Source organism: Babylonia areolata, chromosome 5 (genome assembly GCF_041734735.1).
Source record: "Babylonia areolata isolate BAREFJ2019XMU chromosome 5, ASM4173473v1, whole genome shotgun sequence".
Taxonomy (NCBI): Eukaryota; Metazoa; Mollusca; class Gastropoda; order Neogastropoda; family Buccinidae; genus Babylonia; species Babylonia areolata.
In genome coordinates, this window is record NC_134880.1 from 117,698 (window position 1) to 134,915 (window position 17,218).

Here is a 17,218-nt window from a genome sequence, read left to right on the forward strand (position 1 = left end):
AAGCAACAAAAGAAGAACTTTCTTTTCAAATAGTCCACACATACCAAAACACCAATAAAAAAGCAACAAAAGAAGAACTTTCTTTTCAAACAGTCCACACACACCAAAACACCAATAAAAAAGCAACAAAAGAAGAACTTTCTTTTCAAACAGTCCACACATACCAAAACACCAATAAAAAAGCAACAAAAGAAGAACTTTCTTTTCAAACAGTCCACACATACCAAAACACCAATAAAAAAGCAACAAAAGAAGAACTTTCTTTTCAAACAGTCCACACACACCAAAACACCAATAAAAAAGCAACAAAAGAAGAACTTTCTTTTCAAACAGTCCACACATACCAAAACACCAATAAAAAAGCAACAAAAGAAGAACTTTCTTTTCAAACAGTCCACACACACCAAAACACCAATAAAAAAGCAACAAAAGAAGAACTTTCTTTTCAAATAGTCCACACATACCAAAACACCAATAAAAAAGCAACAAAAGAAGAACTTTCTTTTCAAATAGTCCACACATACCAAAACACCAATAAAAAGCAACAGAAAACAAATTTTCTTTTAAACACCAATAAAAACAACAACAAAAGAAGAACTTTCTTTTCAAATAGTCCACACATACCAAAACACCAAACTAAGCTTAAAGAACATGTTTACACAAGCAAGCAGGCAATAGCAAATCAATAAGACTGAAGCAAGAACAAACACAATTAATTTAATGACATAACATACCATCCCTTGATTAAAGTATAAACTACCACTTGTTACCAATAACAAATCAATAAGACTGAAGCAAGAACAAATACAATTAATTTAATGACATAACATACCATCCCTTGATTAAAGTATAAACTACCACTTGTTACCAATAACAAATCAATAAGACTGAAGCAAGAACGAACACAATTAATTTAATGACATAACATACCACCCCTTGATTAAAGTATGAACTACCACTTGTTACCAAAGCACCAAAGGTACTAAGAGGATAAAAAAACAGAAAAAAAGAGAAGCTACAGAGAGGTCGGTCAGACCCAAACTGAAAGAAAAACCAGACAATACCTGGGGTGAAGTGAGATGAAGAACAATGCTGCCTCGAGGATGGAAACTGAGGGATATGCGACACTGCACATGCTCCAGATATTGCACCTCGGTCCTCTGACCTTTGCAACCGTCTGTGGTGATGGTTGTTGTGTGTTTCTGACCCACCAGCCCTCTGTTAACACACACACATACAGTGAGTAGAGAGACTAAAGACATATTTCAGTTGTCACGAAAGTGCTTGAAAACACAGACAAAAAGATTTTCAAGGCCAAATCTCATAAATGAACCATATCAATTTCTACTAACCAGTCCTGTCAATCAGTATTCATGTCAATCAATCAATAAATCAATCAAAACTGCTCGTCTGCTACATTATACCTTTCACAGACAATGGCACAACATATAAAGCACTCTTGTAGTAATTCTAATGAACTGACTGATTTTCTTATCTATCTTGCATGGCAGAAAAAAAGGGTATTAAGAAGGTGTCAAACAGGTAATTAAGATTGATATACCTCAAACAATGAAACAAGAAATCAATCAAACTTTTCAGACTTCTGAAAAACAGATATATGGAATTTCAGACATACTTGCACTCAATAACAGACATCTGGAATTTCAAACAATAGACCTACTTCAGTACTTGTATTGAAAAACAGACATCTGGAATATCAAAACAGTCATCTGGAATTTCAGATAATTTGCACTCAAAAAGAGACGTATAGAAAGTCAAACATAATTGCTTTTCATTTTCACCTTCGCTGTTGCCATTTAAACCTTCAATTTCATGCAGAAAATACATTTCAATTACTCACAGGAATGTCAGACCCCTGCCGGAGTCTGCACTAGTTAGGTCATGGTTAAGTATGTGTAATTAAAATACATTTCAGTTACTCACTGGTCTTTTTGTGATGACGGCTGAAGGCAGATATGCTGTTCTGGAACGTTGCGCCACTTCAACGCAAGTTCGACCATTCGGGACGCGTCCATCAGACCATAGCCATAGCGTAGACTAACTGTAACAGGACACAACATGCCACAGTCCTAAACAATATCATGACATGCTTTGTGCCAATTGTGGGCATGTGTGTGTCTGTCTCTGTGTGTGTCTGTGTGTGTGAGAAGGGAAAGGGGAGGGGGGGGGGGGGTACTGGGAGGTTGGGTATGTGGATGGTGGGCAGGTGGATGTGGGTGTTGGTGTGCAATGTCATTCAAGGACAGTCTTTTATGGACCCAAGTCTGATCTTTCCACACACACATACAAAAACCACTCCATTTTAATAGGTCTCATAAGTCTTTTAAATCATATCCCACGTTCTTCAGGGTAGAGCTGCTGAGCCACATGCACTCTAGACAGGTGACTATAAAGAAAAAAAACATCCACCTTGGTAGGAAAACAAATACACTTGCAAGCAGAAAAAAGGGTGGCGATCTCATTCTAGTGGCGCTCTCCCTGGCAAGAGCAGCCCAAATTTCATACAGAGAAACCTTGTGTGACAAATTTAATACAATACAATACAATGCAATACAATATAATGAACATCAGATCTTTCACTTCCACATTTCCAACATGTGCCTTCTCACCCAACTCATTCATCAAACCCCCACACCCCTCACCCCAAAAATCACCACCGACCACAGACCTTTGCGACCTAGAGCGTTGGTGACCCACTGTCCATCAACCATGGGTTCTGGACGCGACGTCATCAGTGTGATGTACTGCACGTCACGCCATGTCAACTCAGGGCTGTCCACATCAAATCAAAAATGCACAACAATCACATTGTTGTCGTACAGAAAGCTAAAAATCAAATCTCTGGGTATGAACACGAGAAAACAATTGCAGTAATTTGTCACTGATTAATCTGTTCACTGCCTGCATGACAGGTTAACCCGACAAACTGTTGTTGCAGCTGTAGTACCACCATCAGCTTTACTGAATTTTTCTCCACCAGAAATAGAAACAGCATCATAACTGTGTCTTAACAAGAAGAAGACTGTATTTATATCATGAACAGACATGAACAAAGTCCTAATATGGCGCATGGTATGATCTGTGGCTCAAAGCATTAAATTCCATGTCAGATTAGTTTCATTAGGAAAAAAATATCCAGAAATAAAAACAAATATGATTACTAATGTTTATCTTATTCTTAATGATCAAAATCAAATCTGTAAAATAAAGAAATCTTGCCAGTAACCTCTCTTAGCTCAGTGACTATTCACTTAAAGCCTTGCACTAATGTCTAAATGGGTAAAAAGCTCTAAATGGCCCCTTTGCAATCAAATGTGCAAAAGGTAACATGATTTGATTTCACTGCAAATATTTTAACTCCAACTGTAATTGTGTCCATCTGGTACACATACATACACACACATATATACCAATATATATGTGGAATGATGGCCTAGAGGTAACGCATCCACCTAGGAAGCAAGAGAATCTGAGCGCACTGGTTCGAATCACGGCACAGTTGCCAGTATTTTCTCCCCCTCCACTTGACCTTGAGTGGTGGTCTGGACGCTAGTCATTCAGATGAGCTGATAAACCAAGGTCCTGTGTGCAGCATGCACTTAGCGCACGTAAAAGAATCCACGGCAACAAAAGGCTTGTCCCTGACAACATTCTGTAGAAAAATCCACTTTGATAGGAAAACAAATAAAAGAAAAACTGCAAGCAGGAAAAATACAAAAAGAATGGGCAGCGCTCTCAGTGTAGTGAGAGCAGACCGAATTTCACACAGAGAAATCTGTTGTGACAAAAATTAGTAATACAATATGTATAGATATTTCAAGAGAGAAAGACACAGAGAGAGGGAGAGAGAGAGAGATTTAGCCAGCAAACACAAAATGCCACCTCCAAACAAATCATGACAGAATGACTGGCACTGACTTGGCTTCCAGTATGAGGGCAACGATGCCGGCAGCAAGAGGGGCAGATGCAGAGGTGCCAGTGTGAGATTGTGTGCAACGCTTATGAAGGTCAACTGTCACCTGTTGACACACACACACACAAGTCAACCTTCAGCATCTGCAAAAGTCAAGGTTGAATCCCTGAAAACACACAGCACTACCTACAATAGTAGATAAAACAACAGTGCCATAATCCTTTAAAACAATAATAGTGTGCACTAAAATGCACAGATATGGTTTGTATTAAACAACAAGAATTTAAAACAATGCACTGTCTTTAGCTCACTGCAGACGAATTACATGGATAACTTGTAACAACAGAGCATCACTTAGCACACACTTCCCGAGAAACTCGTAACAGCAGACTCTTGAGTCAAAGACTGGTCCGTATCCATGTTTCCTCAATCCATAGCATGTGTGATGAGTTGGTTCCCTTCATCAGTCTTCAATCTTCATCCTACTCTGATTTGCGTTTTGCAGTCTTTGTTTGCAGTTTAATGTTGAAAATCAGAACAAGTGGAGCCCAGTCAGGAACTTTCACAGGAAGTATTCCACTCTCTCTCTCTCTCAATCTTTCCTTCTTTACTTTTTTTTTTAATACCTCTTCTAAGTCATTTCAATTAAAAAATATTCCACATTCTCTCTAAATCTTTCCTTCTTTACTTTTATATACAGTGGAGTGATGGCCTAGAGGTAACACGTCCACCTAGAAACGAGAGAATCTGAGCACGCTGGTTTGAATCACGGCTCGGCCGCCGATATTTTCTCCCCCTCTACTAGACCTTGAGTGGTGGTCTGGACGCTAGTCATTCAGATGAGACGATAACCCGAGGTCCCATGTGCAGCATGCACTTAACGCACGTAAAAGAACCCACGGCAACAAAAGGGTTGTTCCTGGCAAAATTCTGTAGAAAAATCCACTTCGATAGGAAAAACAAATCAAACAGCACGCAGGAAAAAATACAAAAAAATGGGTGGCGCTGTAGAGTAGCAACACGCTCTCCCTCAGGAGAGCAGCCCGAATTTCACACACAGAAATCTGTTGTGATAAAAAGAAATATATATATATATATATATATATATATATATATATATATATATATATATATATATATATATATATATATATATCTGTCATTTCAATTTAAAAAGACAAACTAAAATTAAAAAATTTAAAAAAAACACAAATTATATCATCTAAGTCATTTCAATTTTAAAAAGACAAAACCAAAAAATAAAATATAAATTAAAAAAACAAAACACAAATGGACCTCTAATACAACAATACTGTACACTAAAAAGTCCTCTCAAGAACCTACTAACTCAGTCTGTTTGAACTAACCTCCATGACAACAATACAGCAGTAGCAGTAACCTCTCAGTTTCAGTTTCAGTTTCTCAAGGTGTCACTGCATTCAGACAAATCCATATAAGCTACACCACATCTGCTTGGCAGATGCCTGACAGCAGCAGAACACAACACGCCTGTCAGTCCTCCAGTGCATGCTTATACCTATCAGAATGGATTTCTTTTTCTATAATCTTACCAGAGGACAACTCTCCTTGCCATGGGTTCTTTTTCAGAGCACCAAGTGTGTACTGCACACGGTACCTCAGTTTACTGTCTCATCCGAAAGACTAGACGCTCAGTTTGATTTTCCAGTCAAACTTCAGAGAAAGGGCGAGAGCAGGATTCGAACCCACACCTTCACAGACTCACTGTATTGACAGCTGAGCATCTTAACCATTCTGCCATCATCCTCAAAACCCTCCCCACACTCCTGCTCACAATCTGTTTTTCGTTGTAAGCCCCGCTGCTGTAGGTGGTGGCCAGAGTGGAGGCACACTCCTCCAAGTACCAGGGCTTGGTGCCGTGCTCCGAGGTGGACGAGATGGACAGAGTGTAGATGCTGTTCGCGTAGCCATCACAGTTACAAGAATCCTGCGCGCTGCCCCCGTTGCCAGACGCCCACACAAAGATGGATCCTTTGCCATCCCGACCCTGCAGCAGAGGACAATGTTCAGTCACCACCCCAGTGTTGTGGAGACCTGGACAATGTTCAGTCACCATCCCACAGTGTTGTGGATACCTGGACAATGTTCAGTCACCACCACCACAGTGTTGTGGATACCTGGACAATGTTCAGTCACCATCCCACAGTGTTGTGGATACCTGGACAATGTTCAGTCACCACCACAGTGTTGTGGATACCTGGACAATGTTCAGTCACCACCACCACAGTGTTGTGGATACCTGGACAATGTTCAGTCACCACCACCACAGTGTTGTGGATACCTGGACAATGTTCAGTCACCACCACAGTGTTGTGGATACCTGGACAATGTTCAGTCACCACCACAGTGTTGTGGATACCTGGACAATGTTCAGTCACCACCACAGTGTTGTGGATACCTGGACAATGTTCAGTCACCACCACCACAGTGTTGTGGATACCTGGACAATGTTCAGTCACCACACCACAGTGTTGTGGATACCTGGACAATGTTCAGTCACCACCACAGTGTTGTGGATACCTGGACAATGTTCAGTCACCACCACCACAGTGTTGTGGATACCTGGACAATGTTCAGTCACCACACCACAGTGTTGTGGAGACCTGGACAATGTTCAGTCACCACCCCAGTGTTGTGGAGACCTGGACAATGTTCAGTCACCATCCCACAGTGTTGTGGATACCTGGACAATGTTCAGTCACCATCCCACAGTGTTGTGGATACCTGGACAATGTTCAGTCACCATCCCACAGTGTTGTGGATACCTGGACAATGTTCAGTCACCACACCACAGTGTTGTGGATACCTGGACAATGTTCAGTCACCACCACCACAGTGTTGTGGATACCTGGACAATGTTCAGTCACCATCCCACAGTGTTGTGGATACCTGGACAATGTTCAGTCACCACCACAGTGTTGTGGATACCTGGACAATGTTCAGTCACCACCACAGTGTTGTGGATACCTGGACAATGTTCAGTCACCACCACCACAGTGTTGTGGATACCTGGACAATGTTCAGTCACCACACCACAGTGTTGTGGAGACCTGGACAATGTTCAGTCACCACCACAGTGTTGTGGATACCTGGACAATGTTCAGTCACCACACCACAGTGTTGTGGATACCTGGACAATGTTCAGTCACCACCACAGTGTTGTGGATACCTGGACAATGTTCAGTCACCATCCCACAGTGTTGTGGATACCTGGACAATGTTCAGTCACCACCACAGTGTTGTGGATACCTGGACAATGTTCAGTCACCATCCCACAGTGTTGTGGATACCTGGACAATGTTCAGTCACCATCCCACAGTGTTGTGGATACCTGGACAATGTTCAGTCACCACCACAGTGTTGTGGATACCTGGACAATGTTCAGTCACCACCACAGTGTTGTGGATACCTGGACAATGTTCAGTCACCACACCACAGTGTTGTGGATACCTGGACAATGTTCAGTCACCATCCCACAGTGTTGTGGATACCTGGACAATGTTCAGTCACCACCACAGTGTTGTGGATACCTGGACAATGTTCAGTCACCACACCACAGTGTTGTGGATACCTGGACAATGTTCAGTCACCACCACAGTGTTGTGGATACCTGGACAATGTTCAGTCACCACCACAGTGTTGTGGATACCTGGACAATGTTCAGTCACCACACCACAGTGTTGTGGATACCTGGACAATGTTCAGTCACCACACCACAGTGTTGTGGATACCTGGACAATGTTCAGTCACCACACCACAGTGTTGTGGATACCTGGACAATGTTCAGTCACCATCCCACAGTGTTGTGGATACCTGGACAATGTTCAGTCACCACCACAGTGTTGTGGATACCTGGACAATGTTCAGTCACCACCACAGTGTTGTGGATACCTGGACAATGTTCAGTCACCACCACAGTGTTGTGGATACCTGGACAATGTTCAGTCACCACACCACAGTGTTGTGGATACCTGGACAATGTTCAGTCACCACCACCACAGTGTTGTGGATACCTGGACAATGTTCAGTCACCACACCACAGTGTTGTGGATACCTGGACAATGTTCAGTCACCACCACCACAGTGTTGTGGATACCTGGACAATGTTCAGTCACCACACCACAGTGTTGTGGATACCTGGACAATGTTCAGTCACCATCCCACAGTGTTGTGGATACCTGGACAATGTTCAGTCACCACACCACAGTGTTGTGGATACCTGGACAATGTTCAGTCACCACCACCACAGTGTTGTGGATACCTGGACAATGTTCAGTCACCACACCACAGTGTTGTGGATACCTGGACAATGTTCAGTCACCATCCCACAGTGTTGTGGATACCTGGACAATGTTCAGTCACCACACCACAGTGTTGTGGATACCTGGACAATGTTCAGTCACCACCACCACAGTGTTGTGGATACCTGGACAATGTTCAGTCACCACACCACAGTGTTGTGGATACCTGGACAATGTTCAGTCACCACCACCACAGTGTTGTGGATACCTGCTGTTTGCAAATGATGGATCTAAAGGTGAAAGGTTAAAGGTCCCAAAGCCTTTTTTGGCAGCAGTGAACTGTGTCAAGGGCTCAGCAAAGTAAGGAGAGAGGGGGGTGTGGGGGGGGGGGGCCAATCCTTTCCTTTCACAGCTTTAACTCACTCACTGCCATTGTCCGCATATGTGGATGTCATCGGACAAAGCGTTGGATGCCAATGTCCGCATATGCGGATTTGGATTTTGAAAAGTTGAAAAGTTTCCTATGGACACAACACAATGACAGGCCTTTTCCTACAGACACAACACCATGAAGGGCCTTTTAGATACAACACCATGAAGGGTCTTTTCCTACAGACACAACACCATGAAGGGCCTTTTCCTACAGACACAACACCATGAAGGGCCTTTTCCTACAGACACAACACCATGAAGGGCCTTTTCCTAGAGACACAACACCATGTTTCCTAGAGACACAACACCATGTTTCCTAGAGACACAACACCATGATGGGCCTTTTCCTACAGACACAACACCATGACGGGCCTTTTCATACAGACACAACACCATGAAGGGCCTTTTCCTAGAGACACAACACCATGTTTCCTAGAGACACAACACCATGACGGGCCTTTTCCTAGAGACACAACACCATGAAGGGCCTTTTCCTACAGACACAACACCATAACGGGCGGAAAAGAGACACAACACCATGACGGGCCTTTTCCTACAGACACAACACCATGAAGGCATGAAGGGTCTTTTCCTACAGACACAACACCATGATGGGCCTTTTCCTACAGACACAACACCATGACGGGCCTTTTCATACAGACACAACACCATGAAGGGCCTTTTCCTAGAGACACAACACCATGTTTCCTAGAGACACAACACCATGACGGGCCTTTTCCTACAGACACAACACCATGATGGGCCTTTTCCTAGAGACACAACACCATGACGGGCCTTTTCTTGGAGTGACGTGTCGGATACGAAACTCAAAAGCAGAACTGATTCTTAAGTTATCTCCGGCCAACTTTTCGTTCACTCACACTGCGTGTGTGTAGTGACACGTTCGTTAGCAGTCGACAACGAAGCATACCCTCAGTCAGCTCTGCAAGTTGTTTGACAAGATGGCGTCGTGTCGAAGTGTTCGACACAGTAAGAGAGGTTAAACGCAACACAGCGTTGAAGCTACTTTGGAAATGATCCAAACTGAAGGCTCCGATGTTGAAGATGATAATGTTGATTCGTTGGACAGTGATAGTGAAACGGACGACTTTGCTGGTGTTTTACCAGTGATTGGACTGAAAATGGTGAGTGTGTATGTATTATATATATATATATATATATATATATATATATATATATATATATATATGTGTGTGTGTGTGTGTGTGTGTGTGTGTGTGTGTGTGTGTGAAAGAAAACAATGTCACATGCTTAGGTGTACAACTGTGTGTGTGTGTGTGTGTGTGTGTGTGTGTGTGATTGCATGCATATGTTTACTTATTTTCTGTTTTACAATAACATGGAGTTTATTTGTAGAACAAGGTACTATAGAAATGACAGTAATAGTACTAAAACTGATGATACCGTCATTATTGTTTGTAATATTGTAAAAAAAAAAAAAAAAAATCTAAGGTGGTTTTCTTTGACTACATGTAAAAAACTTACCACATTATGCTTCCATTCACATAAATATTTGGAATAAACAAGGGAATAAGCAAACAAATAATTTAAACAACAATAAGAAGAAAGAGTCAGACCTGCATGATCATTTGTGTGTGTGTATGGTTGCAGGTCATGTTGCTGTGCTGAAGTGGCAGGACAAAAAGCCAGTTCATGTGCTGACTACTGTCATGCTGCCAACTACAATGGTCAGTGTGACAACACGACACCATCCTGAAAGACAGAAGCCAGCTGCAGTACAAGACTACATCACCAACATGGCTGGAGTGGATATGAGTGACCAGCTACTGCAAGTGCAAGGTACGTGAAGACCTGTTCAAGCGCCACAACACACCAAGACACCAAACTGCCAACTGGTGTCCAAAACGTGGAGTTCCACTGTGTGTGAAGCTGTGCCCAGAACTCAACATTACCTGCCATGAGCTTTTTCACTCCAGACAAGACTACTGTCAGTGATAATAAATCAGGTTTTTGTGTACAGTGAACTCCTTTTTTATGCAGAGACAATATATTTTTTTGTGTGTGTGAATTTCAACTTTCTCCACCATCTGTTCATACTTCATTGCATGTACTAGGTCTTCAGTTCCTCAAATAGTGTTAGGATGTGATGTGGAACATTTGTAAGCTGTTCAAGGACACTTGGTATACCTTTCTGATGGGTGCAAAAATGCTACAAAATACACAAAAAATGGATACCGCGATCAATAACAAGATGGTGAGTAAAAAATTTAATTTTTTGCACAAATATGGAACAACATTCACTGAATACACACACTAAATTTCAATTGTCTGGGTGTTTATTGGGGTTTTTTTTAGAATTTTTTTCCCATCCTATACAAACCCTGGGTTTTCTGGGATTCGCAAGGGCAAAAACTCTTGGCATGGAGTGAGTTAGCCTCCCCTGACCAAAGTCAGGAACCCCTTCCAACCTGGGTAGAGTGAGGAAAATTAGAGACACAACACCATGATGGGCCTTTTCCTGCAGACACAACACCATGAAGGGCCTTTTCCTACAGACACAACACCATGAAGGGCCTTTTCCTACAGACACAACACCATGAAAGGCCTTTTCCTACAGACACAACACCATGAAGGGCCTTTTCCTAGACACAACACCATGAAGGGCCTTTTTCTACAGACACAACACCATGAAGGGCCTTTTCCTACAGACACAACACCATGAAGGGCCTTTCCTACAGACACAACCACATGAAAGGCCTTTTCCTACAGACACAACACCATGAAGGGCCTTTTCCTACAGACACAACACCATGAAGGGCCTTTTCCTACAGACACAACACCATGACAGGCCTTTTCCTACAGACTCAACACCATGAAGGGCCTTTTCCTACAGACACAACACCATGACAGGCCTTTTACACTTTTTCCTAGACACACAACACCATGAAGGGCCTTTTCCTACAGACACAACACCATGACAGGCCTTTTCCTACAGACTCAACACCATGAAGGGCCTTTTCCTACAGACACAACACCATGACAGGCCTTTTATACTTTTTCCTAGACACACAACACCATGAAGGGCCTTTTCCTAGACACACAGCACCATGAAGGGCCTTTTCCTACAGACACAACACCATGAAGGGCCTTTTCCTACAGACACAACACCATGAAGGGCCTTTTCCTAGAGAAACAGCAACATGTTTCCTAGAGACACAACACCATGAAGGGCCTTTTCCTAGAGACACAACACCATGTTTCCTAGAGACACAACACCATGATGGGCCTTTTCCTACAGACACAACACCATGAAGGGCCTTTTCCTACAGACACAACACCATGAAGGGCCTTTTCCTATGGACACAACACCATGAAGGGCCTTTTCCTACAGACACAACACCATGACGGGCCTTTTCCTATGGGCCTTTTCCAAGAAGGGCTACAGACACAACACCATGAAGGGCCTTTTCCTAGAGACACAACACCATGAAGGGCCTTTTCCTAGAGACACAACACCATGACGGGCCTTTTCCTATGGGCCTTTTCCAAGAAGGGCTACAGACAAAACACCATGAAGGGCCTTTTCCTAGAGACACAACACCATGAAGGGCCTTTTCCTAGAGACACAACACCATGTTTCCTACAGACACAACACCATGAAGGGCCTTTTCCTATGGACACAACACCATGACGGGCCTTTTCATACAGACACAACACCATGAAGGGCCTTTTCCTACAGACACAACACCATGAAGGGCCTTTCCCTACAGACACAACACCATGACGGGCCTTTTAGATACAACACCATGAAGGGCCTTTCCCTGGAGACACAACACCATGAAGGGCCTTTTCCAAGAGACACAACACCATGATGGGCCTTTTCCTACAGACACAACACCATGAAGGCATGAAGGGTCTTTTCCTACAGACACAACACCATGACAGGCCTTTTCCTACAGACACAACACCATGAAGGGCCTTTTCCTAGAGACACAACACCATGAAGGGCCTTTTCCAAGAGACACAACACCATGATGGGCCTTTTCCTACAGACACAACACCATGACGGGCCATGACGGGCCTTTTCCTACAGACACAACACCATGTTTCCTAGAGACACAACACCATGACGGGCCTTTTCCTACAGACACAACGCCATGACGGGCGGAAAAGAGACACAACACCATGACAGGCCTTTTCCTACAGACACAACACCATGACGGGCCTTTTCCTACAGACACAACACTATGAAGGGCCTTTTCCTACAGACACAACACCATGAAGGGCCTTTTCCTAGAGACACAACACCATGAAGGGCCTTTTCCTACAGACACAACACCATGACGGGCCTTTTCCTACAGACACAACACCATGACGGGCCATGACGGGCCTTTTCCTACAGACACAACACCGTGTTTCCTAGAGACACAACACCATGACGGGCCTTTTCCTAGAGACATAACCCCATGATGGGACTTTTCCTACAGACACAACACCATGATAGGCCTTTTCATACAGACACAACACTATGATAGGCCTTTTCCTACAGACACAACACTATGATGGGCCTTTTCATACAGACACAACACCATGATGGGTCTTTTCCTACAGACACAACACCATGATGGGCCTTTTCCTACAGACACAACACCATGATAGGCCTTTTCCTACAGACACAACACCATGATAGGCCTTTTCCTACAGACACAACACCATGATGGGCCTTTTCCTACAGACATAACCCCATGAAGGGCCTTTTCCTTCAGACACAACATCATGAAGGGCCTTTTCATACAGACACAACACCATGAAGGGCCTTTTCCTACAGACATAACCCCATGAAGGGCCTTTTCCTTCAGACACAACACCATGAAGGGCCTTTTCATACAGACACAACACCATGAAGGGCCTTTTCCTAGAGACACAACACCATGATGGGCCTTTTCCTACAGACACAACACCATGACGGGCCATGACGGGCCTTTTCCTACAGACACAACACCATGTTTCCTAGAGACACAACACCATGACGGGCCTTTTCCTACAGACACAACACCATGACGGGCGGAAAAGAGACACAACACCATGACAGGCCTTTTCCTACAGACACAACACCATGACAGGCCTTTTCCTACAGACACAACACCATGAAGGGCCTTTTCCTACAGACACAACACCATGACGGGCCATGACGGGCCTTTTCCTACAGACACAACACCATGTTTCCTAGAGACACAACACCATGACGGGCCTTTTCCTAGAGACATAACCCCATGATGGGACTTTTCCTACAGACACAACACCATGATAGGCCTTTTCATACAGACACAACACTATGATAGGCCTTTTCCTACAGACACAACACTATGATGGGCCTTTTCATACAGACACAACACCATGATGGGCCTTTTCCTACAGACACAACACCATGATGGGCCTTTTCCTACAGACACAACACCATGATAGGCCTTTTCCTACAGACACAACACCATGATAGGCCTTTTCCTACAGACACAACACCATGATAGGCCTTTTCCTACAGACACAACACCATGATAGGCCTTTTCCCTACAGACACAACACCATGACGGGCCTTTTCCTACAGACATAACCCCATGAAGGGCCTTTTCCTTCAGACACAACACCATGAAGGGCCTTTTCATACAGACACAACACCATGAAGAGCCTTTTCCTACAGACATAACCCCATGAAGGGCCTTTTCCTTCAGACACAACACCATGAAGGGCCTTTTCATACAGACACAACACCATGATGGGCCTTTTCCTACAGACATAACCCCATGAAGGGCCTTTTCCTTCAGACACAACACCATGAAGGGCCTTTTCATACAGACACAACACCATGATGGGTCTTTTCCTACAGACATAACCCCATGAAGGGCCTTTTCCTTCAGACACAACACCATGAAGGGCCTTTTCCTACAGACATAACCCCATGAAGGGCCTTTTCCTACAGACACAACGCCATGATAGGCCTTTTCCTACAGACACAACACCATGATGGGCCTTTTCCTACAGACATAACCCCATGAAGGGCCTTTTCCTACAGACACAACACCATGATAGGCCTTTTCATACAGACACAACACCATGAGAGCATTGCGTTTCGCTGCTGGTCAGGCATCTGCTTGGCAGATGTGGTCTAGCATATATGGATTTGTCCGAACGCAGTGACACCTCCTTGAGCTACTGATACTGATACAACACCACGTTGGAATGGGGCCTTGAACTCAGATCATTTACATCACTTTCAATGACATAGTAAGGACTTTAAAAAAAGAAAAAAAAGAAAAAAGAAGAATAAATAAATAAATAAAATACATACAAAACCAATGAGAACACAAAGCCTGCAAAACACTAAATGCTGTGTGAAACTGTTTTCAGTGAGAGTGAAAGACAAATGCCACCCACCAACCAGCTGACTTGCTGTCAACCAATGAATGTCAAAACACTAAATGCTGTGTGAAACTGTTTTCAGTGAGGGTGAAAAACAAATGCCACCCACCAACTAACTGACCTGATGTCAACCAATGAATGTCAAAACACTAAATGCTGTGTGAAACTGTTTTCAGTGAGGGTGAAAAACAAATGCCACCCACCAACCAGCTGACTTGCTGTCAACCAATGAATGTCAAAACACTAAATGCTGTGTGAAACTGTTTTCAGTGAGGGTGAAAAACAAATGCCACCCACCAACTAACTGACCTGATGTCAACCAATGAATGTCAAAACACTAAATGCTGTGTGAAACTGTTTTCAGTGAGGGTGAAAAACAAATGCCACCCACCAACCAGCTGACTTGCTGTCAACCAATGAATGTCAAAACACTAAATGCTGTGTGAAACTGTTTTCAGTGAGGGTGAAAAACAAATGCCACCCACCAACTAACTGACCTGATGTCAACCAATGAATGTCAAAACACTAAATGCTGTGTGAAACTGTTTTCAGTGAGGGTGAAAAACAAATGCCACCCACCAACCAGCTGACTTGCTGTCAACCAATGAATGTCAAAACACTAAATGCTGTGTGAAACTGTTTTCAGTGAGGGTGAAAAACAAATGCCACCCACCAACTAACTGACCTGATGTCAACCAATGAATGTCAAAACACTAAATGCTGTGTGAAACTGTTTTCAGTGAGGGTGAAAAACAAATGCCACCCACCAACCAGCTGACTTGCTGTCAACCAATGAATGTCAAAACACTAAATGCTGTGTGAAACTGTTTTCAGTGAGGGTGAAAAACAAATGCCACCCACCAACTAACTGACCTGATGTCAACCAATGAATGTCAAAACACTAAATGCTGTGTGAAACTGTTTTCAGTGAGGGTGAAAAACAAATGCCACCCACCAACTAACTGACCTGATGTCAACCAATGAATGTCAAAACACTAAATGCTGTGTGAAGCTGTTTTCAGTGAGAGTGAAAAACAAATGCCACCCACCAACCAGCTGACTTGCTGTCAACCAATGAATGTCAAAACTGACTTTCTGTCAACTGATCAATATCAAAACTGGCATTACATGATTTACTGTCAACCAATGAATGTTTAAACTGACTTTCTGTCAACTGATCAATATCAAAACTGGCATTACATGATTTACTGTCAACCAATGTCAAAACTGACTTTCTGTCAACTGATCAATATCAAAACTGGCATTACATGATTTACTGTCAACCAATGAATGTCAAAACTGACTTTCTGTCAACTGATCAATATCAAAACTGGCATTACATGATTTACTGTCAACCAATGTCAAAACTGACTTTCTGTCAACTGATCAATATCAAAACTGGCATTACATGATTTGCTGTCAACCAATGAATGTCAAAACTGACTTTCTGTCAACTGATCAATATCAAAACTGGCACTACATGATTTACTGTCAACGAAAGTTTAACCCAACTTTGCAAAAACACAGAAGCCAAGGGACTCTGAAAAAATGCATTAAGTCAATGCATAAATCTTTTACACCTGCAAGATGGCTGAAAGGTGGTGAAAAAAAGCATTAAGTCAATGCGTAAATCTTTTACACCTGCAAGATGGCTGAAAGGTGGTCAAATGCCAACTGAAAATGGTTAAAACCTAAATCAATATCTACAGCAATATTATACTCTTAATGTGTTGTTTCAAACGTTTGTGGCCATGCCACTAAGCTGTTTCCATGAAGTAAATAAAACAAAAAAACTCAGAAAAAGACTTTTCTTGTTCATATATGTAATTAAGTCACACTATTGAAAACTGTTAATGACAATATCACACACATACACAGAAACACACACAAACTGAATGAAGAAACTATATCCCATATGCTGTATTCTATAGACAGCGAGAGTGACAGACAGAGAGAGAGAAAGCGAGAGATAGAGAGAGAAAAGAAAAAGCAAGAGAAAGAGAGAGTGCATGCATGTACACGCATGTATGTGCAAGTGTGCGTGTCTGTGTGTTGTAGTTTGTGGCTGACTGATATACTGCTGTCAAGTGCTTTGTGATGCTGGAAAGCACTATATAAATGTATTGTTATTATAATAATAACAACAATTATCATTATCACCATTATATTATCA

General features: G+C 42.8%; 1 protein-coding gene across 5 annotated transcripts in view; it reads right to left on the reverse strand.

The window, feature by feature from the left end:
• LOC143281850 (furin-like protease kpc-1) overlaps nt 1-17,218 on the reverse strand; it is a 145,260-nt gene that overhangs the window by 46,103 nt on the left and 81,939 nt on the right. For all 5 annotated transcript variants that reach the window (XM_076587096.1, XM_076587095.1, XM_076587094.1 and 2 more), the window contains 5 exons: nt 5,748-5,960; nt 3,940-4,040; nt 2,690-2,793; nt 1,945-2,062; nt 1,065-1,218 (listed from right to left, as the gene is read on the reverse strand). In XM_076587096.1, the coding sequence (XP_076443211.1) occupies nt 1,065-1,218; nt 1,945-2,062; nt 2,690-2,793; nt 3,940-4,040; nt 5,748-5,960 (690 nt within the window). The remainder of the gene's footprint in view (nt 1-1,064; nt 1,219-1,944; nt 2,063-2,689; nt 2,794-3,939; nt 4,041-5,747; nt 5,961-17,218) is intronic.